Source organism: Sciurus carolinensis, chromosome 11, assembly GCF_902686445.1.
Source record: "Sciurus carolinensis chromosome 11, mSciCar1.2, whole genome shotgun sequence".
In the NCBI taxonomy this organism is placed as follows: domain Eukaryota; kingdom Metazoa; phylum Chordata; class Mammalia; order Rodentia; family Sciuridae; genus Sciurus; species Sciurus carolinensis.
Genome location: NC_062223.1, coordinates 34768971 through 34792493, shown reverse-complemented (window position 1 = coordinate 34792493; position 23523 = coordinate 34768971). Strand labels below are relative to the sequence as shown.

At 45.9% G+C, this 23523-nt stretch overlaps 1 protein-coding gene across 2 annotated transcripts in view; it reads left to right on the top strand.

Annotated features, from left to right (window-relative positions):
• Ext2 (exostosin glycosyltransferase 2) overlaps positions 1 to 23523 on the top strand; it is a 136019-nt gene that overhangs the window by 68872 nt on the left and 43624 nt on the right. For both annotated transcript variants that reach the window (XM_047518674.1, XM_047518673.1), the window contains exon 9: positions 22029 to 22218. In XM_047518674.1, coding sequence (XP_047374630.1) covers positions 22029 to 22218 — 190 coding nt within the window. The remainder of the gene's footprint in view (positions 1 to 22028; positions 22219 to 23523) is intronic.

Genomic DNA, 23523 nt, shown 5'->3' with positions numbered 1-23523 from the left:
TGTCCAAGGTCACGTAATTGTCAAGTTATGTAACTGAGAAGCCAGGTCTTCTACCTACGAGTAATCCTGCCTTGCCTGTGGAGTTCTGTGGGAGCCATTAAGCTTCCTCTGGGCTGAAACATTACCCCTGTTCCCAGCATATGTGCATGTTTGAGCCAAAGAATAGCACATGTGTTCCTCTGCAGGAGAACCCAGACAGGTGCGATGGTCATGACTCAGAAAGTGTAGGAGTAGTGGGCTTCATCCTGTGCTTTCTCTAAAGCACCAAGAGAAGTTTAATAAGAATAAATGGCTGGAATTTTAGTTCTCTTTGATAAGAATACGGACTAGGATAAAAGGTGAAATTTTGCAATTTTTAAATTGGTGTTTTAGTTGAGGACAAAATGGTCAGAGTGTGGGCTAGGAATGTAGCTCAGTGGCACAGCAGTTGCCAGCATGGTTAAGTCCCTGGGTTCCAGCCTCAGCACCTCGAAAAAGGCAGGGCCATTGTCTAAGTGCTGAGCTCTTAACTTGAGAAAGAACATGAGCACAGAAAGCAAAAAACTAGATGGAACTACAAAATCTATTCTGTATTTTTTCTTTAGCTCTTTTTTAAATTTTAATTAATCTCTTATTCTAATTGTACATGATAGTAGAATGCAGTTATACATTTTGATAGATCATATATAAATGGAATGTAATCTCCCATTTTTCTGATTATATATATTATCAGATCACATCAGTCATGCAGTCATATGTGTACATGAGGTAATAATGTCTGTTTCACTCTACTGTCCTTCCTACCCTTATACCCCTTCCCCTCCCTTCACTCCCCTCTAATATAAAGTAACTCTATTCTTCCCTCCCCACCTTATTATGAATTAGCATCAGAGAAAACATTCTGCCCTTGGTTTTTTGGATTTGACTTCTTTCACTTAGCCTGATATTCTCTAACTGCATCCATTTATCAACAAATGCCGTAATTTCATTCTTCTTTAAAGCTGAGTAATATTCCATCGTGTGTGTGTGTGTGTGTATATATATATATCATGTGTGTGTGTGTGTGTGTGTGTGTGTATACACCTCATTTTCTTTACTCATTCATCTGTTGAAGGGCATTTAGGTTGGTTCCATATTTTAGCTATGGTGCATTGAGCTGCTATAAACATTGATGTGGCTGTGTCACTGTAGTATATTGATTTTAAGTCCTTTGGGTATAAACTGAGGAGTAGGATAACTGGTTCAAATGGTGGGTCCATTCCAATTTTTCTGAGGAATCTCCATATTGCTTTCCAGAGTGGCTGCACCATTTTACATTCCTACCAGCAGTGTATGACTGTACCTTTTCCCCCACATCCTCGCCAACATTTATTGTTGCTTGTATTCTTGGTGATTGCCTTTCTGGTTGGAGAGAGATGAAATTTTAGAGTAGTTTTGATTTGCATTTCTCTAATTGCTAGAGAAGTTGAACATTTTTTCATGTATTTGTTGATCGATTGGATATCTTCTGTGAAGCGTCTGTTCACTTGCTTAGCCCATCTATTGATTGGGTTGTTTTCACTCTTTCTTAATTGATCCTTTTTAGGAGACTTTGGTATCTGTCACACTCCAGGAGCTCAGCTGATGAGCCTGGTTTAAAGCAGTGGCCTTACATTCTGCATCTTCGGTGCAGTAACAGACAGGAGGCTGGAGTGCTGATGATTTGTAGTTCACTCTCCCTCACTTAGAAACATTTGACCAACTCTAGATGGGACTGCTCTGAGCCGCCTGCAGGGGAGTCTCTCCTCTAGATTCCGTCAAATTTACAGTGTCAGGCGCCCAAGGTGGGAGGAGTTGTAAATCAGGGAATGGTCTGTGCGGCTCAGAGATGTGCTGTCAGTGTCTGTGCACGCTGGGGAGATGTGAGAGCTGCGAGTCTTCTGTTGGCAGGATGCAGCTGCTTTAACTTAAGGTAAGAATGGCCTTGGCGTGTGGATGACAAATCAGCGTGGTGTGGCCCTGCGGAGGATTCATGTCACCAGGTGCTTTGCCGTTCTGATCTGTAAAATGAGGCCCATTACATTAGCCAGATGAGGCCACACCCTCAGAACATGGCGGAATTTGCTGCAGTCGTCCTTGACGGTAGCCTGGAAGCAACGGGTTTGTCTGGATTGGAGGGCTTGGCCTTCCTTTTGAATGGGCTCTGAGAAGGGATTTCTCATCACATTAAGGTTCATCACAAAGGAAGAATGCATGTTTTTGTTGCTAATTTTCTTAGCTCTTGACATCTCAGCTGCCTGTATTTTTTGCCTTCTGTTTCTTTGTTTGATCTTTCTTTCCTTTTTGCACCTATCAGCAAAGCTTGACCGTCTTCCTAAAGAGTCTACTCGCGCTTTGCTTCTAACCGTGGTGCCGTTTCTGGCCTTGCCTCTTGGCAGGGCTCTGTCCCTATACGTGGGGCTAGCCAGGAGAGCTGCATCTCTCCTCAGCCACCCTCCTCCGCCTTACCTCCGAGCCTCTGCCAGATGTGAGGAGATGTAGGAAAAGGTGAGGCAAATGCACATTCAACTGAGAATGTTTAGATTGGCATATGCCACCAAACCATATCCTCTCAGTGATGATTATAAAAAACCAAATGTAATGTAGTCTTAAATTATGTAGAGTGAAGGATTTCCAACGTTATAAATTTGCACCCATATTATCAGTATGATTTTCTCGACTCTTTTGATAGATCTTTGGGTTTTTTTCAAGTTTTTCATCATAAGTAATCCTAATGAAGATACACCCAATCTTTCTTTTCTACATTTACCATACCAGGTCTGAAACAGAAAGGGGAGGTTGTAGATATCCCTGTTGATGAGGAATTTGGGCAAGTGACTTGAAATGGATTATTGTACCCATCATGAGTGAGCTTGTTCCAATGGAATCTAGCCAGAGTGATGACAGCTGCAATCATAGCTTCCAATCAGGGCCAGGTTTGTGGCTCAGAGGTGGAGTGCTTGCCTAGCACGTGGGAGGCACTGGATTCGATCCTCAGCACCACGTAAACATAAATAAATATTGGTATTGTGGCCATCTACAACTAAAAATATTTTTTAGGAAAGTCTCAGGTAAGGACTGCATATTCACGTGGACTTCCATGAGTCCCGTTTTTGAAGAGAGAAAGAGCAAGGGATCAGCTAGGTGAGAGTATTACACAAGAGCAGTTGATGGGCAACTACTGTCCAAGATCAGAATCAGAGTTGGGGGCAGAATGTGGGAGAGCTTGCTGGGCACTCTTGCAGCAGCTCTCAAATGTTTCAAGTGTACGTTGAATCTCCCGAAAGACCTATTAAAGTACAGAGCCCTGCCATTCCACCCCAAGATTCGGATTGGCTGCATCTAGGGTGGAAGCCTAGAATTTGCATTTCTAGCAAGTTCCCAAGTCTTGGGTCCTGATGCTGGCTGATCTGGGAACCATATTTTGATGTGGAATGATTTATTGTCTGTATCCTAATCCACTGATAAGAGAACTCTCACTTTCGTTCTCTCTCTCTTTCCCCCCCCCCCTTTTCCCCTCCTCTCCCCACATCCATTCCCTCTCCTTGACCCCAGGGCTGGGATTGGAAGCACCCAGAGATTAGGTTCAGGTTTAGGCTACCTCTGTGCATCTATCCGAGCTACTTGAAGAACCCAGTGCTACCTGTTCTTAGAGGTCCAGACGGCGGCCCTCACTCTCAAGGGGAGTGATCGTGCAAACAGCTGGAAACATGACTCAGCTCTAGATACTGACAAGCCGCAATGGTCTGCCAGCTGAGGAGTCGCCAGCTCAGACACATGGAGCAGAACTCTGAAGCTGGAGTGACACCAGGTGACCGTCTGTTAGCGCAACTCAGCGCCCTTTAGTTTCCAGGCTGTGGAATGTTTCTCTGGAGTTTGGGAGCCTACCCTGCCCCCAGGAGGCCTTCGTGGCATACTCTCAGACCCTTCTTCCTGCTGCTTAGATATGATAAAAATATGTATGGAATTTAGGAATTTTTGCTTGAATTTTAGGTAAGCTTCAGCTTTTTGAAGTTTTATTGTTTCGAGAGGTGTTACATTTATTGGATTACATTTGCACAAGTGATCCAGTATGCTACCCTAAGTTCTAGACCTTTCCACAAGGGCCCTTTACTCCTGTGGAAACGAGCTAGAAAGCCATGGGGCTTCAGCACTCAGGGAATGAGGAAAGCTGAGCGGGGTCTGCGGTCGAGCATTGGCTGGTTCTGGTCAGATAGAAAATGGCAAAGACTGCGTCACAAGCCAGGCTTGGGTGGGAGCATGTGTAAGGGTATGAGAGGACGAACCTGGGGAGGTGGCCGAGATGGTCCTTTGTGTGAGTATCTAGCCCCGTCCCGCTAGGGAGAGGCTGAGTAGGATGCCTCGACACTCCCGGTGGTGTGAAGACAGTCCTGTCCCCATGGTTCACTGGTGGTCCACTTTTACAGCTCCAGCTTTTGTGAGTCGAAGCCCGCCTGCTTCCTGACTTCAGGCAGCTTGTGGACCAGCAGCGGGTAGAGCAGTGCTCGGAGCGTGTGGGAGCTGGGCCTCTCGGCAGGTCCGTCGGGGACTCACTGACAGTTTTGGTGAAGGCGTCCTTGGCGCACCAGCTCTCACTTATAAGCACATGCAGTCCCTTCCTTTTGATTCAGGGGCCATTGTGGTTCTCCCTTGAGGTCCGCGTGATTTATAACAGAAGCTACCAGGAAAACGGAGTGGTCAAGTATGATACCTTAGGACGTCCTGCAGAGGACGGGCTCTCGGCTCAGGGCCACAAGGCCCTCGGTGTAGGCAATGGAAAGAATTAAGCAGTATCAGATACTGAGGCCCCGGGATTTGTAGGAAGCAGGGACACAGACCCGAGGGGCGCAGGCTGTCCCAGGAGGGAGACGTGCTTTGGGGTTGGGGGCTTTTCTTTTAAAGGAAACTCATTGAGGGGTGGCATAGGAAGGGGTGTGGGATGACGTCATTCTGGTGGTCACAAGGCAGTGGGTGGTGGTCTGACCATCTCAGATCCTTGGGGTGATGTCTTCTCCATCATCCAGTCAGTAGATCACACTGGGTAAGTCCCCTGTGTCATCGGTCTCAAATGTCCCTTCCGCCTCCTCCAACACATGTGTATTAGGGTCTAATTGACAGTGCTCAGGGCAGTGTTGGTAAGTGGGTGAGTTTCCAGTAACACCAAGATTGTGAATGAAGGTTTGTAGGTTTCCCAGGATCAGGGAGCCCCAGGCCTGGGAGAGAGCTGGCTGGGGGTGAGGCCTAGGGAGCGCTGACCCGAGGCCCCCAGGGTGGAGTCCAGCCTCCTTGGCTTGCTGTGTCTCCTTCGTACCTATTTTTATTTCTTTTAGCCTACCTTAAGGAAATGAATTTGTTTCCATTCCTAATATTCTATCCTTTTTACATGTCTCCAAATCAATTAATATTCGAGAGTAATTTTCTTATAGCTTCATATTAGAAAAATTTACACATTGGTTTATTTATTTATTTTTTGGTCTAGAAGTTTTGAATCACTTTATTCCTTTTGGACTTTTTGTTTATTTTTTCATAATCTGTTCTTTTTAAAATTTTTTATTATTAGAGGTTGGTTCTTGGCTTTTGGCTTCTCCCTTTTTTTCTGAGCAATATTTCTTAATTTTATGTTTTAAAAATCAGAATGACTTAACACATGTGTTCAAATAGTCAAAGTATAGAATAAAAATTAGGGCCTCTTCCAAGGGGCAGCTGCTTTTAACTCTTAACTTTCTGAAGATACTGATCTTCCTGTTTCCCCATGGAATGTTTATAGTGCAATGTTTTCCCTTCGTACTGAGGCGTCGTCTGGCTCCTTCCGAGTCCACGGCTCTGTTCTCTCCCCTTTGCCTGCATGCTGCTCTCCCCCATCTTGCTGTTGGCTGTATTGCCATTTCTCAGTAGTATGCACCATATGCATTATTAGGACTATATAAATATTGTTTTCAACTGAACTAAGTTCTAAATAATGATTAAATTTCCTTTCATCGTCTTACTCCAGATCAAAAACAAATTTTTACAGTAATTATTAAAGCATATTAATTGTGCCAGTCAATGGACTTCATTATGACATCTCCACACGTGTATATTATGTCTTGGTCCTGAGCACCCTCCCTCCTTCGCTCTCTGGCCCTCCTCTATCTTTTCTTCCCTTCCCTTTCCCCTTCCCTAATGGTCTTCCTTCTACTTTTAGGTCACCTATTTTTGTTGTTTCCACATGTGAGAGAAAATGTGATATTTGTCTTTCTGTGTCCAGCTTATTTCATGTAACACGAAACTCCCTTTCTATCCATTTTCCTGTAAGTGACATAATTTCTGCTCTTCCGTAGGGCTGAATAATGCTATATCATATCATATCATATCATGTCATGTCATATCATATATTTCTTTGTCAATTCATCTGGTGATGGCAACTTGGCTGATTCCATTTCTTGGCTATTGTGAATTGGACTGCCATAAACATGGGTATGTGGGTATCTGATTTCATTTCCTTCAGATAAATAACCAGGAGTGATATAGCTGGATCACATGCGAGTTGCGTGTGTGATTTTTTGTTTGTTTGTTTGTTTAGCCTCCATTCGGTGTTCCGTCGTGGCTGGTGGGAATGTACTAGTTTGCAGTCCCTCCAACACGGTGTCAAGATTCCTTTTTCTCCACATCCTCACCAGCATTTGTTGCTTTCACTCATCCCATTTTGACTGAGAGAGGTGATATCTCAATGTAATTTTTACTTTCATATCCCAGAAGTCTAGAGATGTGGAACATTTTCCCATCTATTTATGCCATTTGTACTTCTTTTCAGAAGTGCCTGTTCAGGCCATTTGCCCATTTTTTTGATTGGATAACTTGCTATTTGCTTAGGCTGTCTCTTCACTGTTGATTATTTCCTTTGCTGTGCAGAAACGTTTTAACTTCGCGTAATCCCGTTTGTCAGTTCTTGTTTCTGTTTCCTGAGCTGTTTCTCCTGTTCAGGAAGTCATTGCCTTCATTATCTTGAAGTGTTTCCCTTGCGTTGTCTTCTAGTGGTTTCAGATTTTCAGGTCTTACATTAAGGTCTTTGATCTATTTTGAGTTGATTTGTGTACAGAGTGAAAGATTTTAGCCTTCTACATGTGGATTTCCAGTTTTCCCAGCACCGTTTGTTAAAGAGGTTATCTTTTCTTCACTGTATGTTTTTGGCACCTTTGTCAAGAATCAACTGGTTGTAGGTAGTTTATTTCTGGCTCAAGTGTCCTCATATTTACAGGGAATTAATAGTTACCTTTTTTTCTTTCTTTTCATGGTCCTATCACTAGTTAATTGTTATTGAATTCTCCAGTAACATTTTGAGAAAAATGGTCAAGCACAAGTAAACTATTTGTTTCTTCTTTCCCTCCCCCTCCCCCTCCCCTTACCTTTTCTTCTTCCTGGAAGAGTCCTCTGAGGTCTTCTGCTCCAGTTTGGGCTGATTACTCTCCAGGTCCTTGCACAGCATTCATCCTGATCCATAATGTACCCCAATTCCAGAAATTCCTGTTTTTTCTCTGCGTTATTAAATTCCTTGTTTCCAAGTTCTAACAACTTTTTTTGGCTGATTTTTTTCCAGTAGTTTCCCAAGAAAGGGACTAGGAGAGGTAAATTTTCTGTCTCCTTACATATTTGAAAATGTTTTTATTAGGTTTTATATTTGATTAATAGTTAGACTAGTGTATAATTCTGGTTTAGGTGGGTTTAATTCACAATTTTGGAAATGTTGTTCTAATGTTTTCTTTATCTTTCCATTTTATTACTGAGTCATGGAATGTCAATTCTAACTCCTGATCTTATATGTGACCTTTTTTCCCTCTTGGCAAATTGTGTTCTAAAATGTCATGATGATATGCCCTGGGGTGAGTGGTTTTTGCTAAGATTACAAATTTGGACCCTTTTTAAAATGGAAATTCATGTCTTTCAATTCCAAGCAATTTTCTTCTTTTATTTCTTTGCTTTTCTTCTGCAGTCTCTCTCTTATTGAACTTCTATACACAGATGACTGTGCTAGATTGATCCTTATTTTTCTTATTTTATCATCTCTTGATCTCTTTGTTCTAATTTTTCAGACATTTTTTCCTTTGTGTTATCTTTTACACTTTCTTAAAATTTTGTTCACTTGTAACACCTAAGGGGTTTTTAAAATTTCTAGTTAATCTTTTTTAGCCTCTATTCTTGTTTTAAGGATGCAGTATTTTCTCTTTCTTAAGATATTACTGTGGTTTTGTTTTTATTTTTTTGAGCTCCTTGTATTGTTTCCTTTTAATGCCTTTTTCAGTATTTTGGTTGTTATCATTTTTTTAGTGGAAACTTTCTTCAAATCTCCGGTGGTCGCTGGTAGTCTCTTATTTGAGAGTGAGGCGTTGAAAGCTGTTGGAGGTTCGGTGAGTGGGTAAGACTTTCCAACTGATGGCCTTTACTTAGGTTGGGAAGATGGGGACCAGTTGTTTTTCCAAATGTTGGTGTCCTTAGGTTGTTTCTTTTGGACAAATTCCTTGATCCAGAGAATCATCTTTCTGCCCTTGGGAGAGGGAGGATGGATAAGTCTGGGCTGCAAGGATCTAGGGAGCTGGATGGGGAAGGAGACAGTTCTCGTCTTTCATTTTACAGATCCTTAATCCACTGTTTGGTATGGTGCCTCACCCTGCCTTGCATGTCTGGAGTCTGGGAGTCTGGAATCTCTCTAATGTATTTCCCCAGAGTATAAACCTCCCTTCTTCTGCAAAGGTTGGGGAAAGAGTTGACCTGTCAGTGCATGTTGGGTTCAGGGGGTCTTAGGGCCAACTCTGCCTCCAGTTCCTGAGTCTTGTTATTATCCTTGGAAGGTTTAGCTTGCTTGCTTACTTTATTTATTTGTTTTTGCTTTGCTATGTAGTTTATTGTTTTTCTGTCTGTATTTTATTTGTTTAAACAGATCTAAGTTTCCAAGTTTCCCTGTTTTTATTTAAGACAGGGTCTTGCTGTGTTGTCTAGGTTTACCCCAAACTCCTGGTCTCAGTTGATCCTCCTGCCTCAACCTCCTGAGTGCTGGCTGTAGGCATCTGCTTTCATGCCCAACTAAAAATCCTTTTTTTTTTTTTTTTTTTTTTTTTGGTGGTGCTGAGGCTTTAACCTAGGGCCTTATGCATGACAGAGAAATGCTGTTTCCCAACCCTGTTTTTTTTTATTTATTTTAATTTTTTACTTTTACATAGTTCAGAATTAAAGTTCAAAAATGTTACTTTATTCTTTTTCCTGTGTGTGTGTGCGTGTGTGTGTGTTTCTGAACATTTTGGAAGTTGCAGAGGGAATGCACCCTCACGCCTAAAACCTTCTCAATACAGAATTACAGTATCAGAATCATCAGGAAGTCTGTTGAGTTGCAGCTCAGTGGTAGAGCTGCTGGCCTAGCATGTGCGGGAGGCCCTGGGTTCAACCGCCAGTACTGCAGGGAAAAAATTTTTTAAAAATCATCAGGAGGTAAACATTGATACATAGAATTATTATTTAACTACAGACACTTTAGATTTTGTCAGTTAGCCTAATAACGTCCATTATAGCAAAAGAAAATCTCAGCCCATGCATTGCATTAAATTGTATTTTCAGTCTTCTTTAGTCTAGAACAATTTCTCATTCTTTCTTTGTCTTGCATGATACTGACATTTTTTAAAGAACATGTTAGTTATTTTCCAGTGTCCCTTAATTTTATCTGATACTTTCGTCTGATTTGATTCACATTATGCATGTGGGGCAGGAATGTCACAAAAGTAATGTGTTCTTGGTGAATCATATAAGAGGCCACGTGATGTCAATTTGTCTAGTACTGGTGAAGATAACTCGAGTCACAGGGCTCTTCTGGGTTTCTGCAGTCAGTCTGCCATTTCCCTGTCATCCTGTGTCCTGTGGGGAAGGAGTTTGAGACTGTGCACATAGCCTGTTCCTCTTCACACCTTCACCTGCCAACTTCAGCATCTCTTGAAGATTCTTGCCTGAATCGTTACCATGACTGCCCTGTAGTGATTTTCTTCTTAGGCTCGCTCCACTTTGGAGTGATATCCCTTTTTTAACTGAGGATCATGCCTTCAATTTGTTTGGGAAATTTCTCCCTTCCTTTCTCTGTGAATAGTCATGTCTGATTCTCACTCCTCTCTCCCTCTGGAATCCTATTGAGTTTGTGTTACTCTTCCATTCTTTCCTTGCCTTTTGTTTTGTCAGTTTTACTTTGCTCTTTCTTGGTTTTTCTATATTTTCATTTCTCTCTATGGCTGGATGATATTTTTCACATCCATTTTCCCATTGCCTTCAGTTGGGACTAACATGTTTTTACCCATCTGTAGGGATTTAAATTTCAGAGTTTGTAAAGTTTGTCTGATTCTACAAATCTGTCTGCCTGGCCTTTATTCCGACTGTCTTTTTTTCCTTATGTTTTTGATTCCTTCTTTATATCTTTAATCATTTGGGACATTTACTTTATATTCTCTGATCATCCAGTTTTCCGAGTTCCTTGTCAGGGCTGATCTTGTCATTCATCTGCTGCCTGTCGCTTTGGCTGAGCTGTTTCTCTGTAGGTTTTATGATTTGAGAATGTGAGTTCATCTTCTGTGGAGATCTTTACAGCCTGGGGTAAAGGGATATTTCCCAGAGGAATTATTTGTTTGCTCCTATTTTTTTGCTTCTTCCAGGCATTCCAGAGGTACCACAGACATAAATCACTTTCCACCATTAATTCCTCAATTGGTGTTTTCCTTCTACCAAGTTGATTAAAGCCCAAACATGTATGAGGACTGACTTCTGTAAAGTTCCTAAGAGGAAACTCCCAGCCCCATCACCACCCCAAGCTCAGGTTCAGAAAGAAAAGTGAGATTTGCTGCTTCCACATACTAGTTTCCTGGCCCCCTCTGATGGCACAGACCTTCAAGAGTTCTAGCTTATGGTTGGGCACAGTGGTGCATGCCTGTAATCTCTGCAACTCAGGAGGCTGAGGCCGGAGGATCACAAGTTCAAGGCCAGCCTCAGCAACTTAACAAGTCCCTAAATAACTCGGTGAGACCTTGTCTTAAAAAAAAAAAAAAAAAAAAAAAAAAAGTAATAAAAGGGCTGATGACTTAGCTAAGTGGTAAAACCTCCACCGAACCTCCCTAGGTTCAGTCCCCAGTAATAAAAAAAAGTTCTAGCTTATGGGTAAGTCTTACCTCGCACTTCCGGGGCTTGAAGGCCTGTCTGCTCTTCCAGCATCGCCAGGGCCAGCAGCAATCTCAGCCACCCAGCGTGCCTTCAGCCCACCAGTCCTCTGTGGTCAGCTCTCATCTACTTTTCTCTTCATTTTTGTCCCTAGGGACTTACCTTTTCTTATGGCCTCAGCTGTATATTCAAAAAGATCTTTGTTACACTTCTTCCTACATTTCTGTGCATTCTGTAGTGGGAGGATTTTGAAAGGAAGGCTCCATTCGTTTACCTTCCAAAGTCTGTTAAGTGCTGTTGGTGGTGGTGTCCTTGCCTGTTCCTTTGCCCTGTGGTCCTTTCCTGCTTTCCAGGGAGAAGTGGGGTGACGTGGCAGACAAAACACAGGCCTTGTTGGAACGCCAGGGAAGCGGGGTGAAGAGACAGCTGCATTGTGGGGCCTTCTTTCCACACTACAGCTGTAACGATGGTTTGCTGAACAAAGACGTTGGTTTCCTTGGTCGTGACTGTTGGCGTTTTGAGCCTGGACGCCGTAGGCTGTGATTCAGTCATTCCCAAGAGCTCCTGTTTACCAAGCCCGGGAATGAGCCGCTCTTTCAAACGGTGTTTTCAAAGCATGGGGTAGTCGGGTGAAAGTGGCAATTTGTTTACCTCTCACATGAAGCAGTGGTGTAAGCCATTGTTGACGCTCTTGCACACTTTGGTTCTGGATTATAGATCAGCCTTGTTTGACTCAAACAAGCCACCAATTTTTTCATTGAGACATTTCTTTCAGATGTTTTCCGTACACTTGTAAAGTAACAATCAGGGGTAATGGTTGCCTGTTTGAAGACCATATTCTAAAAATAACCCAAATCTTTTGCACTGTCAAACAGCTGAACCATGATTTTTAATATATCAAATTGTAAACCAATAAAATCAGTGGTGTGGTATCTTGGCCAGAATCTTAAGTAATCATACCATAGATATAGGTTGTGAAATTTATTACTTGCAGACTGATATAACTCATGAATTATTAAAAGGATCAACATATGGAGCCCTCTCTTTCCTCATTCCAAATTCTTTTAATATGGCTTTTGTCAAGCCCTTTAACTGGCTTCTGTCCATCCCGCTGATGGAGGCCACAGCCAGATGAGGGCTCTTGCAAATGACTGGCTTCCTTTCCAAGCAAGAGGAGGATGAAATGTCAACTTTTTCCTCTACTACCTGAAAAGCAATCTGTGGCCACCCTTCCTACTCTTCTTGACAGTAGTTTGGCATTAGCGAAGAAGGGTGGGCATTTGGCCAAATGTGAATTTCAGTACTATATAAAGAAAAAATTGAAGTAGCTAAAACTCAGATAATAACAGGAATTTTCAAGAGGCACTCAGATGGGTTTAACCTGGAGCCTGCAGCAAGCCGACTGCAGCCCAGATGCTTCTGAACTGCAGGTTTTAGGCCCCTCTTTCCTGGAGATGATCTGAGTGACTTGAGGCTACCCACTGACTGTCATTGCAGCAGTTTGTCCATCTGGAGCTCTGGGTTTATTAGGGCTGATGATAATAGCCCCAGTAGAATAGTGTAACAGTTGGTGACCAATTACTGACTGGTGTCAAGGCCACTGAATAGGACATTTTGGAATAAAACCTGAGTTCAAAAGCATTTATTAGTTTGACCTTGTGCAGTTTTTTTTTATCTTTATGAAATCCATTATCCTTGTGAAATAATGTTTATTTCACAGAATTCTTATGAAGAATCAATGATGTAGTCTATGGGGAAGAATCTTATAAGTGGTACAGTACTATAAAAAGTAAAGTACTGTTAATGATAAGGCCACTAATACACTTGTCCCTGGTGTGTGTATGAGGTTGGTCCCAGGGCCCTCATGGACACTGAAACCTGCTTACTCGGGTCTCTTGTGTAAAATGGCATGGTGTTTGCATATAATCTGTGCATACATTCCCATGTACTTTAAATCACCTCTAGATCACTTATAATGCCTCATCCAGTGTAAGTGCTGTGTAAATAGTTGTTAGGCTGGGATTGTTTAGGAAATGGTGGCAAAGGAAAGGTCTGTATGTGTTCACACAGATGCAATTTTACAAAAACATTTTTAAACCACAGTTGGTTAAATCTTGGGATGCAGAACCCACAGGTAGAGAGGGCTGACTCTGTAATGCTTTGTCACATGGAAACGTAAACTAGAATTGAATGGACCCCTAGAGAGGAAAATTGAAATTCACAGGGTGTTGTTTGTACCCAAATCAGCACTCTTATATATTTTCTGTTGTTTGATCCATGTGACCCCAAGGGCAGCATTCTGTGAACCCCACTCTTATAGATTAAGGAAGTGATCCATACTTATTTCAAGACCCACCTATCCCCTCATTTTTTTAGATTAGGAAATGGAGGTCTGAAGGAGTAAGGTAACTTGTCTGATGTGAAAATTCTCTGCCTATCATTTCATCTATTATAATGTACGCCTGAATTTCCATAGCAGTTGTTTGTATCTTATGCATAAACTTGGCTCCCAGTTTATACAGGGAATATAGTGGCACATAACTAGATGTACAGAGTAAATGTAGGAAGACTCCAACCCAGGATTTATGATGGGCCAAATATGCTAAGTGACCCTCCCAAGTAGACAGCTGACTTGCCGAAGGAAGTGCTGTGGAGCAGTGTTCACTGTTGCTGACCTGGCTTGGAAATGAGATGGGTACTGGCCCCTGAAACAAGGGGGGACTTGCCCTCTGTGGGTGAGCGGGAGCCACAGCCAGCTTTTGCTGTGGAGATCTTTGCAGAGCTGGGTGATCTGCAGCTTTGCCCTGGTTGCTGTGTAAAGTCGGGGATGGGGAGTGGGATTGGTGGCTTGTGACCTGCCCAGGTTGGGAAGTCTCACAAGGACTTCCAGAACAAAGCCAGGAAGAACTGCAGCCTCAGCCACCCATGGTCGCCGTCCAGCTCACACCACAGGTGTGGTCTTGGGAGGGACTTTAGCGGAACGTGAAGCAACTTCAGTGGCCTGAGTTGCTGGGAGCTGGCAGGAGCAGACGCTCACCCTGTCTTGAGGGACTGACTTTCAGTCCAGGTGTCAGATAATTCTCACATGTTAAGCATCCAGAGAAAACAAGTAGCTCATATCAAAAACACAAACCACAAAGGAATCAGGCAACATCCTATGTGAGAAGCAGCAGAGAAACAGGCCTGTAAGGACTTCCAGTTATTAGATATTCAGTTTGATTATTATTAAAGAAATTTTCAAGAATGTAGCCCAAAGAGATAGAAATGGAAAATGTAGGGGAGAAGTGAAGCGTGGAAATCAGCGGGAGAAGGTCCCACGTTGTCTGATCAGAGTTACAGAAAGGAAAGAAGAGGAAGAAGCATTTCTGAAAGAAGAATAGCTGAGAATTTTTCAGAATTGTTAATAACACCAGACTTTGGACCCAGGAAAACCAACAAACTGTAAGTGGAATAAGTAAAAATGAGTGCCCAGCCAGGTCACAGTGAGCCGCAGCACACCAAAGGACAAAGGGAGCTGGAAAGCATCTGAAGGAACAGAGATGACAGTGCAAACATTTGGCCCCTCCCAGGACCCTGAGTCCATCTTTAGGTTCAGTGTCTTCAGATATCAGTCACAGTACCTGTGACCTCAGTGGACCCACATGTGGTCCACCCCACCTTGCAGAAAGCTCGTTCACGACCAACCAACTGTAAAGGGGCTGCAGGTTGAGTTGATGACCTGATATCTGCCTGGGTTGTCTGAGCCCTGAGAGGACTTCTGTCCTTTGATTTTCTTCATCTTCCATGTGTCTTTTTCACGTGTAGGGCAGGGAATTTCAGCCTTTAGTAGGATCCCAGTTTTTCAGAACAACGGGTATTATTTGAGAGTGAACTGAATTAAAGACATGAGGCCACAGGTAGACCTCAAACTGCCCCAGATCTCCTCTCTTGAGCTAAGAGAGTCTTGTTGAAGACACCCTTCGGTCTGAGTCCCTGGTTTCCCGACTCAGCCTGTGCCTGGGAGAGTCCCATGGGTAGTTGGGGCTAGCGAGGCTTAATGGTGTCGGCAGCACCGGCCATGTTACTGATCGCCCCTTTCAGATCTCCCAGTAGCCATTAACATAAACATCATCTCACCCCTCAGACAAGGGACACCACCCTGTGCATCAGTGATGCGGTGCTGGTTGTTAACCCCCTCGTTGCTGTTTGCTTCGAGACCTTGGGCATATCCTCCGATGGGAGTCTCTTTGAGCTTAAAGGAGAAATGAAAGGGTTAACTCCTTTTGGCTTTGCCCTTTGACCACCTCAGGATGAGAGGCATGATGAAATACTTTTCAGAGTCTTCAGTGGAAACACATCATGCATAATTGGAGCAAAAAAGAATAAATCAAAGCTTTTCCCCCTTTTAGTCTGGTAATTCATAATTGAAACCACATTGAGGTAAGGGTTGGTAACTTCAAAACAGCCACGAAAAGTGCCCTTTCCATCAAGGTAGGAATAGGTAAGGCTGCTCATTACCAGGCTCAAAGCTTCTGTGCAGCAGGCCCGTTCTCTCTCCCTTTCTTCTCTGACTTCTCGTTTTTCTGCTCAGGCAAAATACCTCCATTTAATCAAAAATGGGTTGACTCAAATGTCTGCTGAAGGCTCTTATTTTCACATGAAGCTCTGTACGAAACACCCACGATGCAGCGAGTAATGGCGATTAGAGGTTGGACCATCGGTGTTGCGCTCCGTGTCTCCGTGCTGGAGTTTGGTTGGGGTTAGGCTGACTGTGTTGTACTTGGCAGGAATTGTGATTGTCCTCGGTCCTGACCACAGTCCCACCTAGTTCCAGCAGGAGCGATTCAGAGGCCGCACAGGCCATTGCTGGGCCCTGCACGTCCTGTTTTCTGTAGCCAGAATGGCTGTGGTCGGGCTCACGTAGGCTGCCATGACCTTTCAGCTGTGAGAAGGCGAAACAGGATTGCAGCTTCTTCTGTCAGACTGCTGGAGGCACGGCTGGTTGCCCGAGCTTGAGTCTTTTTCAGAAGGAGAAGCCCTTTCACTGGTGGTTGGCTTTAATCTTAGTCTCCTAAGAACTTTCTTTCAAGGCATCCTGAAACCTGAGCCCCACTCCCTCTTGCTAGTTTGGAAAGCACCAGGACTTTCCAGAAAATGACGGAAAGAACTTTCCTACTGCTAGCCTATATCCGCATCCTTGTCGAGCCGTTGAGGTTCACTCTTATGTGACTGCTCTTGAGCTATGCGGGGTTTCTTATTAGAGCTTCTGTAATTAATATGAGTCGGAGGCCTGAGACGTGGCGAGGGGAGGATGGGCAGAAGCTGAGCAGCCAAGGCCCCCCGGCTGTCACGGTCAAGCCCTGCCTCTTCCGGTATCTCCTCCGTCCTTGAGCAGTTCTAGTCTGTGTGGAAATGGCGCTGAAGCGAGACTCCGAGGTGCCGCCGTGGTAGCTGGGCCTCGCCCCTCCCAGGCCTCTGTCGCTGGGTGCCTGTTCCCGTGCCCCTCTGGCCACAGTGGAGGTTTAATCAGGCAACAGTTAATTGCCAGCATTGTTTGCCTTTTCCCTGGCAGAAGCCAGAGTCTTGAGTAAATTATGGAGGTTTAAATTTGCCTGGTTTCCTGCAGAAAGTGAGGTCAAGAGGTCCCAGACTGTAGACACTCTCTGTGGCCGGCCAGCAGGGGGTCAGTTCTGAAAGGTATTTCAGAGGTGAGTAAATGCCGTTTTTGAAACGTCCCTCTTCAGTAGGATTTTTCTCTGGGGGTCGGTTTGTTGACCTTCCCCAGTGGAGCGGAGCGTCTGGGTGTGCACCCCAATTAAAGCAGCCTTTCTCCACCGAGTTTCGAGGGCAATGGGATCATGTCAGAGGAGGGGAGAGCATTGGCACCGAAGCGTCCTGGGCCAGGATCTCCTACTTACCACCTTTTGAGTTAGAACGTAAAGGTAGCCCTGCTAAATCATCAGTAAAACGTACTCAGAAAAGTTCCAAAAGAAACAGGCAGTAAAGCCAACTGTGTGACTTTTTAAAGTTTCTGCCACAAAAACGGGCTCCCCATGTGTCTTCAGCTGCCTGGTTCCCTTGTCCTGCTCCCTCCCTCGTGGGGAGCCACCTGGAGAGCTGTGGCTGTCCCAGCCCTGCTCCATGTACCCAGTCCTCTGCTGCTGGTCCCTGAAGCGTCTCCCAGGTGGCTAGGGGTTTGCCTTTTCACCTGGTTGTCCCCCCGGATCGTGAGTGTTCTGAGAGGAGGAACGTGTGCACCTGTTTGTCTTCAGCACCATTCCAGGCTCACCTCCTACCTCCACGGCCCGGAAGGGTCGGCTGAGTGGGTGAACGACCGAAGTGCTAATGCCGGGTGACAGCGGGCAGGAAGAGCCCAAAGGGAAGAGCAGGAAGGTGTCAGCTGCCACCCGGGCTTCTGTGCTGAGCTTTCTGCTAAGTGTGTGTCCGTCGTCCCGCTGAGTCATCGTCACTTAGGGATATCGGTCCTGTGGTCCCTGTTTCACAGATAAGAAGCTGTTGCTGCTCACAGAAGTAACTTTACAAAATGAGTAAGTGGCCCAGGTTAAAGCCCTTCACTAAAATCCCTGCAAAAGTCTACACTTCAGAGCTCTTAACGCAGGAAGATTCCTGGTAAATGCAGTAAAATGAACCAAACTGGGAAACATTTCACACCGTCCCTCGTATGAGCATAGGCCAGTGGATCCTGTCTATACTGAGGGCACAGAAGGAGCTGGCTCGGACCTTCTGGGTTGACTTGCTGTTGTTTTCAACAAGTTCCCGAGTAGTGCTAGGCACCGTCTTACAGCTCCTGCTTCCATGCAGCTTTCAGAACAGCTGAAACACAGAGTAGGAAGAAAAGGAGAAAATGAGGGAAATAAAGAGTGTATTTGGAGACAAGTAAGTTAGAGGTAGAATCCAGGTAAGCAGAACCTTAAAGGGTGCTGAGGTGAAAGAGAGGAGGAACGATTTCCCAGAACTCTCGTGCCGAAAGGGATCTCAGTTTGCTTACGTGAGACGTGCAGAGAGCACCAGGGCATGACCAGAGAGAGGCCTGCTCCATGAGATCAGCGTGGGCCACTGTCTCCCCAGCGTTTGCACATGCTGCAACTGTGAGTTGTGGGTGCCCCCTCGTTTATGCCAAGCAGTACTACCTAGCATGCAGTAGTGGGGGTGATAGAATCCTATAGAAAGAAGCTCTTAGGCACAAGAGAGCCAGATGCTTTGGCTGGGTCATGGATGGTGAGCGGAAGAACCCGATTCAGATGATGGTCCCGTGCTGCCAAAAGACACGCAGACTCGCTTTTGGCGCTGTTTGCATTTGTGCTGGCCATGTGTCCCACAGGTGAGCACCCAGCAGCTCTTGGTAAATACCTGCACCGTGGCTGCTGTGCTGCCTCCTGCGTCCATCTCATTCTCTCTGTTTATGGGACATTGTTGTTGAGATTTTACTGCTGGTCATGCCCTGGTGCTGTCTCCCCATGTGCTGCCGTCTCCAGTTCTCAGGCCCTACTTGGGACGCAGGTGGGTAGTGTGGAAAAGTTGGACACCAGGGAAAGTCTCTGTCCACTTCCCCGCCAGCCATTCCTTCCTGTCCTCCCCTTGCCTAACACCCACTTCTCCAGTGGAGCCGACACGTGGGATGAGACAGACCCATTGTCTTGCAGGAGGCCTTGGCTCCTCCCTGGCAGCGCCTTGGAAGCAGAACGGGCATGGCTTTCAGGGGTGCCTCGGTTTACATTCAGGCATTTGTTTTCAGAAACCAAACTTTGCTCCTCTGGGGGACTTCCCTTCCTCTGGGGTCATGGTGGTGATCAGGTGTGTCGGTGTCCTCCTCCCTTCTCCCCTGAACAGACTGTGTTTTGTTGGAGCCTTAATAGTTTTTCCTTCTGTGTCAGCAGTATATTTACCTTTCTAAATTTATGTGCCCACTTTGTCAGAGTGTTATATGTTTGGTGTGTTTTTGTTCCACGGACTCTCTCCGAAATAGTGTTTGGGATGGCTTTTTGCTTATTGGCCCAGATTTGATGACGAGGATCAAGAATTTTCAGGATTTTTGTCTAGAGAGGAGCGGCAAGAGGTGGACACTGGAGTTCCCGCGCTTCCCTTGCTGCAGTCTGTACAAGAGGGGCGTGTGCTGTGGGCTCCACGGAGTCTGTGGACGGGCGTGGGCAGCGGTGGGGCAGCCACCAGCTGGTGTTCTGGAGGCAGACTGCGTGGGCTGCCTCCTGGTTCCATCCCTTATGGGCACCGAGGCTTGGCTGCAGCGCCATCATCTATAACGAAGCCACCAGAACTGCCTTGAGCCTGTCGTGAGTCTTAGATGAGCTCGTACATGCTGAGCGTAGTGCCTCACACTCATGAACGCTCACTAAATCCTGACTCTTTTGGTGTCACACATTAGACTGTTTCATGCATGTCTTGAAAATCCTTCTTGTTTCTTTTCCATTCAAAGTGGTGTCACACATTAGACTGTTTCATGCATGTCTTGAAAATCCTTCTTGTTTCTTTTCCATTCAAAGTGGTGTTAGGGAGTATCATGTCACGAGGGCTAGTGAGTGGGTCGAGGGTGGTAACGGCAGGTAGGTGTGAACTATCCCTTGGGGATTAACTGCAACCTAAACATGGAGCTATTCACCGTCTTCCGTTTCCATGAAAGTCAGGAAGAGGTGAAGAATAAGACTGAGGTAGAAAACTCTAAAGGGTTCCTAGAAATCAGATGCCAGGGTGCAAATACAAGAATCTAGGCGTCTTCCTAAGACATTACGTCAGTGCGTAACATCGTGGAAACAAGCTCAGCACTGAGGAGATGACCTTACTCCTGGGTCTCTTGGTTGTGAGATCTAATTGTGGCATCCTGTGGGCAGTTCAGCCGTAAAGTCCTGATCACATCAGGACCCCAGGAGTCCTGTCCAGCCTCCCGGAGCTCCCCTCCCATGTGCATCCCATGTGTTTGTGTACACTTCCTATCCCACACCGGTACATCTGGCAGACAGCTGTGGTCATGTACTGGTGATGGGTGTCCATCAGTGAAGTGGACGCCACAGACAGGGGACCTTGGGAATCCAGAGTGCAAAAGGCTTTAGGAAAGTGTAAGGCAGCCAGAATGACAGGTCGCACTTTTCCTGTTCTCCTGGTGGGTTTGGTCCTGAGCTTTACACATGCTGACATGTGACTGTGAGCATCATTAGTGCCATTGAGTCACATGCTTACAGATGGTTAAAATGGAAAATTATATGTATATTACCAGTTTCTTAAAATTTATGTAATAGACCCAAACCCTTATAGTCTTTAAATGGATGGGCTATATAGTTCACAAATTATATCCCAATAAAGCTGTTAAAAATTCTAAGAACATTTTAATGAGCTTTTCCTGTTTATTATCAGTACAAAGATTTTTTTTGCTTACATTGCTACACTTAGATTATTTAACATTTTACTGTTAGGAGAGAGATTCAGTTTCTTTCATTTCTTTTTAATTTTTCTTTTGAACAAATTTCAGACTTCTAGGGAAGTTTGAGAATTGCTCAGTGAGCTCACGCCCGTCACTAGGGCACTCGAGGTGAGCACGGCCCCAGCTCCCGGGCAGCAGTGCGTGCGCTTCTGTGCTCCCTGCTCCCTGCTCCCTGGTCCCTGCACCTGGGTTCACGCCTCTCACCCGCCATGCTGCTCTGGCTCCCCCTCTGCTTCTGGAATCTCCCATGGGGTGTACGTTGGGCCTCCTGGATTTCCTCCTCCTTCTGTCCTGTTTCTCACCTCTGTCTTGCTCACTAGAAGGCAGTGTTTTATCATCTTTATCTTAGAATTCTGCCCTTTCAAAGAAGCTATAAGCTATCATGTTTTTAATGTCCAAGAGTTCTTTCTGATCTCTGATAGATTTTTTTAAATAGAAATAACAAGTTATTCTTTTTTCATGGATGAAAAAAATCTTATCTCCCTTAAAGATATGTTTTTTGTTGATTAACTTCCTTCGGCTGCTTCTGTTGTCTGTTTCCCCTGAGAGCCTTTTTTCTTTGTTCCTGTGGTTTCTGCCTCACCTGCTGAAGATGCTCTAAGACGTCTGTGATTCTAGAACCTGTTCGTGATGAAGTGGGAGACACTAAAATCTGAGAGGTGCTTCGTGTGGCCCGATCATGGCTGGAGGGTGTCCCCAGAGACGGTGTGCCAGGCTGGCCGTGTGCTGCCTGGGCTTGGGCGCTGGGGTGGAGGAAAGCCGCGGGGCTCCCCACTCGGCGCACAGGCTTTGATCCCCGTGTGCCCTCAGCTGTGCCCGTGTTCCCATCTCTGCCGCGCCGGTCTCCTCAGGGAACAGACCTCCCTTCTCCAGCTGCGCAGGGCAGAGTTACTCCCTGGCTGTGTCGGGTGAGGGCAGGTGTGTGAATCTGGGCCTCCGGCTGCTCCTGGCAGAGATTTTGAGCAGTCCTGTGTTCACCCTCCACGTCTCCCACCCCACGAGGCACTGGGTGACCTGGCGAGCCTGCCTCCTGAGCCTCCGAGGGCGCAGCTCCCCCCACCCCTGCCCTTGGGCCCTTCTCCAGCCCCCTCAGCTTGCCTGCGGTGTTGATCTGGCTCTCCAGCCGTGGGCTCCTCTTTCGACTCTGCACCCTAGAGGTCCATTCCTCTGTGTGCATCGCCCGCCACTTAGGGATTGGGGGGATGGGGTAAGTGTGCTTTTGTCGAGTCTGACTCGGTCTCTTCTCAGCCGTGAACGTTCTCTGCTCCCTTTCCCCTGCCCCCCAGCCCAGGTCACTCCAGGGGACTCCACGCGGGCCGTGGGGAGGGAGAGACTGACGGTTGCGAGGCTCTGGCCAAGGTCGTGGTGAAAGCAGCCGCTGCACGCCTGGGTTTGCTGCTGCCGCGCCTTCTCTGACCCACCCTGACCTGTCCCGTTGCAGAAGTGGGGCAGTGTGAGCAACCCGCTCTTCCTCCCGCTGATCCCGCCGCAGTCTCAGGGGTTCACCGCCATCGTCCTCACCTACGACCGAGTGGAGAGCCTCTTCCGCGTCATCACCGAGGTGTCCAAGGTGCCCAGTCTGTCCAAGCTGCTGGTCGTCTGGAATAATCAGAATAAAAACCCTCCAGAAGGTAAGGACAGTGAGGAGGTGTGTGGAGGAGGCCCTGCCTCAGTCCTCGGCCAGCTCTCTGCCGAGTGGACTTCTGGTGGCCAAGTTACGCCAGCATGTTCCAAGTCAGTCTCTTGCTTTGTCAACCACAGTGCTGTTTGTGAGGCAGCGTGACCCGTCCCTCTCTTCTCGGTCACCTCATGCTGCTCTAGGGTGACCTGTTAACTCCAGGTCCTGGCACACTGTAGCCACACGTGTTGGAGGGCTGAGGGCCGATGGGATCAAAGGCGTTAGCCCTGGGAACAGACCTCAGCCCTGGCCGTCCCAGCTGACTTGTTTACATGGAAACTCAGTCTGAAAGGCATCAGTTTTCTCTTCCTTATCTGTGCTGTCCCTCAAAACCCACCAAGAGGATGGCCTCCCTCCAGCAGGGCAGGCTGGCAGGCCGTGGAGTTCCGACTCGGCTCCTAATGGAGCTGGCGCTGAACGCTGCCATCGGGTCCTCCTTTCACTCTGGCCCTCGCCTTGGCCACCCGTGTAATCTGCTGGCTGGCAGCTAGGGTCGCGGGCTGTTTGATTAATTGGATTTGTTTTTAATTCGGGACGCATAGAGTACGTTCCACCTGCATTTAGTTTCTCATTCGGTCTGTCTATTACTGATCCTAATCCCAGGGACTTCAAAGCTCCTGCCATTTATAGCCTATTAAAGCCAGGAAGTTTCTGATGGATTAGAGCAAGGAATGAGTCTGAAGTCTGTAATGTGCACCACTGTCACCGATAAGGCCTAGTTTATTGCCTGACAGTAGTCTCTGTGCTTTTACGGCTAGTCCTTTTAATTGGTTATAGTGAAGTCAGGACAGTCAACCCTAGGAACTACCAGTAGTAGATCTGTAGTCTAGGCCGGAATGAGACCATATTTCTGTCTCTGTTAGGCAAATCAGAATTCGCTTGAGAAAATTTTAGTGCTCCTGGAAATTCTTTAGTGCCTAAAAGTCTCTCCATGAGATTTTTGTTCTCTGAAAGAGTCACCTACTCTCTCTTTAGGTTTACAGAGCCCCCTTGAGTAAATAAAATGACTGCTTTCAATGAGAGTCCTGTAGCCCTCCTGAAGCCTAACTGCTTTTATCTCCACCATTGTTGCTGGCCAGCTTTCCATTCCTAGGTTCTTTCTTTTCCTCCACACCACAGCATGGCCAGTTTTCTGGGTTTTTGCTTTGTTTGTTTGTTGGGCCCCTAATGAAGGAGGAGGAAAGGGGTTGGAGAAAAGGAAGGTGCTGCGTCACCCAAAGAGGGCGGAGGGGCAGAGTAGAGGTGCCCAAGGAGCTGT